Source organism: Frankliniella occidentalis, unplaced genomic scaffold (assembly GCF_000697945.3).
Source record: "Frankliniella occidentalis isolate FOCC.00 unplaced genomic scaffold, Focc_3.1 Scaffold5, whole genome shotgun sequence".
Classification (NCBI taxonomy): domain Eukaryota; kingdom Metazoa; phylum Arthropoda; class Insecta; order Thysanoptera; family Thripidae; genus Frankliniella; species Frankliniella occidentalis.
Genome location: NW_026267135.1, coordinates 265,448 through 269,059, shown reverse-complemented (window position 1 = coordinate 269,059; position 3,612 = coordinate 265,448). Strand labels below are relative to the sequence as shown.

The 3,612-nt window shown below is 43.8% G+C and overlaps 1 protein-coding gene across 1 annotated transcript in view; it reads left to right on the top strand.

The window, feature by feature from the left end:
- Positions 1-1,717: 1,717 nt before the first annotated feature.
- The window catches only part of LOC113215567 (uncharacterized), a 6,911-nt gene continuing 5,016 nt past the window's right edge, over positions 1,718-3,612 (top strand). Inside the window, exons 1-4 of the mRNA XM_052269249.1 lie at positions 1,718-2,025; positions 2,130-2,233; positions 2,341-2,907; positions 2,983-3,154. Coding sequence (XP_052125209.1) covers positions 1,947-2,025; positions 2,130-2,233; positions 2,341-2,907; positions 2,983-3,154 — 922 coding nt within the window. The 5' untranslated portion in view covers positions 1,718-1,946. The remainder of the gene's footprint in view (positions 2,026-2,129; positions 2,234-2,340; positions 2,908-2,982; positions 3,155-3,612) is intronic.

Below are 3,612 nucleotides of genomic sequence, written 5' to 3'. Positions count from 1 at the left end.
AACTTGTTATAAAATTTAATTACCCTTATCAGAATTTTCATAACCTGGTTTGCAAAATTAAGAAAACTTCTTAAATATCATAATCTGTTCTTACGTTTAAGAACAACTGAAAATGTTATTAAATTTAAGATACATTTTGGTCTTAAATTTCATAATATTTTTTACAGTGTGCCCGGTCGAACACACAGAGCAAAGCTAGCTAAATCAGGGACGCCTGGTTATAAGCTTAGAGTCACCGACACTGTTAAAAATACTGTATCAAATTTCAAATTATGGTACAGAATATTTGGAACGGTTTGACCACAGTACAGTACTGTCTTATGAAATTTGCTGTAGTCTGTGATAACAGTGACACCGTACAGAGGAGGGTACAGACAATAACCGTACCATGACATTTGAGCAATGAGTTGTTCTCTGTTTATAACCTGTTGAGCGTCACAAACGTGGTTAACTACGAACACTCATTGAAACCTTTCTGTCCTTTGGTATGTCTGGACTAAGAGGTAAAAGTAAAACAAAATCAGAAGGTCTAATGTAGCAGCTTTTAGAGCTACTAACAACACACACAACAGCAAGCAGAAGATGGCAGACGACGCGACGCAGACCTTCTGCTGTAGTATGAAAAATTCGTGTGTCTAAATTTATGCATGGAACCGAAACCCATCTTGTGTTTGTTTGCTGCGTTTGTTTATTAGTAAGTCTGAGCTGAGCATTGTTCGTGAATCCTTTTCTAATAATATTAAATCGGAATGTGACTTCGTTTTGATCGTCGCGTGAATACGTGACAGGTAAGAATTTCTTTCCTTTCTGATATTGTTGTGAAGTGAGCTTTGTTTGTAATCGACAATCGTTGCAAACACTGAGTACTGCAGCAGACGACTCTGTCGTCTGCTGACGCGCCGCCCCCCACCACGCAGAGCCCACAGCACGGCCTGCGTGAGCGCGACCGCCTCCGCGAGGTGCCGCGCCCTAGCGGCGGGCACCCGCACCCCGCGTAGCGCCCGGACCGACACTTCTGTTTGGGATGAGCTTGGAGTAGGACGTGCTCTCTCAGACCCTTGCTACCGTGCATTATTGCTGCCGCGCCGCGCTACCGTGACTGCCTTGTACCAAGGACCCAATGAAATACTTGTGCCGAAAACCTCTGCCTTTCCTTTAACCAACCTTGCCTCCAAGTGCAACCGCGAGCCCCTGGCCCGGTTCACAACACTGGTGGCAGCGGTTTAAGTGGAGAGGAGGAGGAGTGGGCTGAGCTGAGGTTCTTCGCTCAAGCCGCACCGCACAAGCCAGGTTACTGGACGAACCAATAAAGAATAGATAGGCGAGATCCCTTCCCTTTCTGTTCCTTTTGCAGGGTTCGTGCCCACCGTCCGCGAGCATCCTCGTTGATTTTGGTTTTCGGGTTCAGGTGTCGCTGTCAGTGTGAACTTGAAGTGTTCAGTGAAAGTGTAGTGTTTTCTGAAGTGTTTTGTGTCTGAAAGTGAAGTGTTTGTGTTTTTGTGTGTTCTTTTGCGTCTTGTGTTTGTGTTGTTGAGTAAGTTTGACGGATGGCGCGCAAGCAGCGTTCTGCTGCGCCGCGCGCCCCGCGGAGCGCTACGCCCGATGACGAACAGGAGGGACGCGGTGCTGCTGAGCGCGCGCTCCCGCCAGACGCGGCCCCCCAACGCCGACGGTCCGAGAGACTCTCTCTACCGACCGCGGCCGGGGGCGCATTCTGTTAGGGAAAGTAAGGTCGGGAGGTCTGTCGGTCTATCGAGGTCTATCGGGGGTGAGGCTGTCAGTCGATCGGTTGAGTGGGTGTGTGTCGAGGTGTCGATGTGTATGTGAGGCGGGAGATCGACCGGCTGATCTCCAACTTTGAACCTTGGTTGAGGTTAAACATATGTTGTCAATTAGCGAACATCAGCGATTCACAGTCAAATACTAGCGCTGGTTTAACAACACAAATGATGTGTGATCAGCTGATAGATGAAGCAGCAGAAGCTTTGATCCCAGGTGTAATGTTCTATTGGCAATTCTTATATGGTGTGTATGAACTTTGATATTATTATCTAAACACTACAGTTCTGACTAAAGCAAAAGTTGTAATTTCTTTAATGTTAATTGAATTGATTTGCCTTCATTTTCAGAGGACCGAATATGGGAAAAAATAACTGTCAATGTTGAGGAGTTCCGGGTAATGGGTGATCCTGCTTTCAGGATGCATTTCCGTTTATCCGAAGATGTATTTGAGGTGTGTGTACTTCTCATTGTATGTCAATCACTCCATTTATTTTTCTCTATTGTATATTTGTCACATACATATATTTATTATGAGTTATTTCTTCTTTTATAATCCAGAATTTGTTGCAAGACATAGGAAACCACCTTATTGAAGAGCAACGTTTGAAGAGGGAAAGACGTCCTTTGTCGCACATTCTGCTCATGGTGTTGTGGATTCTTGCAACTCCAGAATGTTTTAGAGCTGTAGCACTTCGTTATGAAGCCTGCCCTTCAGAGGTACATGATGCTTATGTCTATATAATTGAAGCTCTTCGGGAGCTTGCTCCTCGGTTCATTACTTGGCCAAATCAAGAGGAAAGAGTTGTCATCAAAGCCAACATGCGCCGGATTTCTGATTTCCCTGGGATTGTTGGAATCATTGATGGCTGTAATGTCCCTATTTCTGCTCCAGTTGAAGATAAAGCTGCTTATAGGGATTATCACCACCAGTATTCCATTAAAATGCAAGCGGTTTGTGATGACAAACTGCTTCTGAGAGATCTTTATGTAGGAGAGGCAGGGAGCCTGCATGATGCTCGGGTATTCCGGAGAAGTCCTCTCTGCTCAAATCTGCTTGAAGATCCCAATATATTGAGTGAGGGCGAGCATATAATTGGTGACTCAGCTTATATGCTCCTTAACCAGGTATATTGAATTACATTGTTTCAATTTCTGTTTCTCAGAAATCCTATATTTCATTATTTGAATCTACATTTGCAGCTTTTAACTCCTTTTGAAAATAGAGGAGATCTAAGGCCTTTACAGCGACAATACAACAGGAGGCTGTGTAAAGTCCGAGCCAGAATTGAGCACACCTTTGGCCATGCTAAATGTTTGTGGAGGAGGCTCCATTTCCTACCCGTTGTCAACATGTCTTATGCTCTTGACCATACACTGTTAAAAAAACTGTAGCCAATTACAGTGAGCATACAGTCCTAACCGTATTTTATTTTACGGTCAGGAACTGTATTTAATTTTACGGTTGAACTGTGTTTTGAAATACAGGCCGGACTGTTTTTATTTTTACAGTCTGAGCTGTTACAGTCTGGACTGTAGTTCAGAATACAGTCCGGCCTGTATTTTTATTTACGGTCCAGACTGTAAAATAAAAACCGTAAAAGGCCGTTATAGAGGACAAAATCTACAAAAACCCATTTGAAATTTCCACCTACAAGGTCTAAGATTACAGTCCGACTAAACCTAAATTTTACAGTCCAGATTGTAACAGGTCAGCCTGTACATTTGAATACAGTCGGACCGTATTCTACAATACAGTGCAGACTGTTACAGGCGGTAACAGGTCGGAATGTAAAATTAAAAACAGTCCGACTGTAAAATTAAATACAGTCA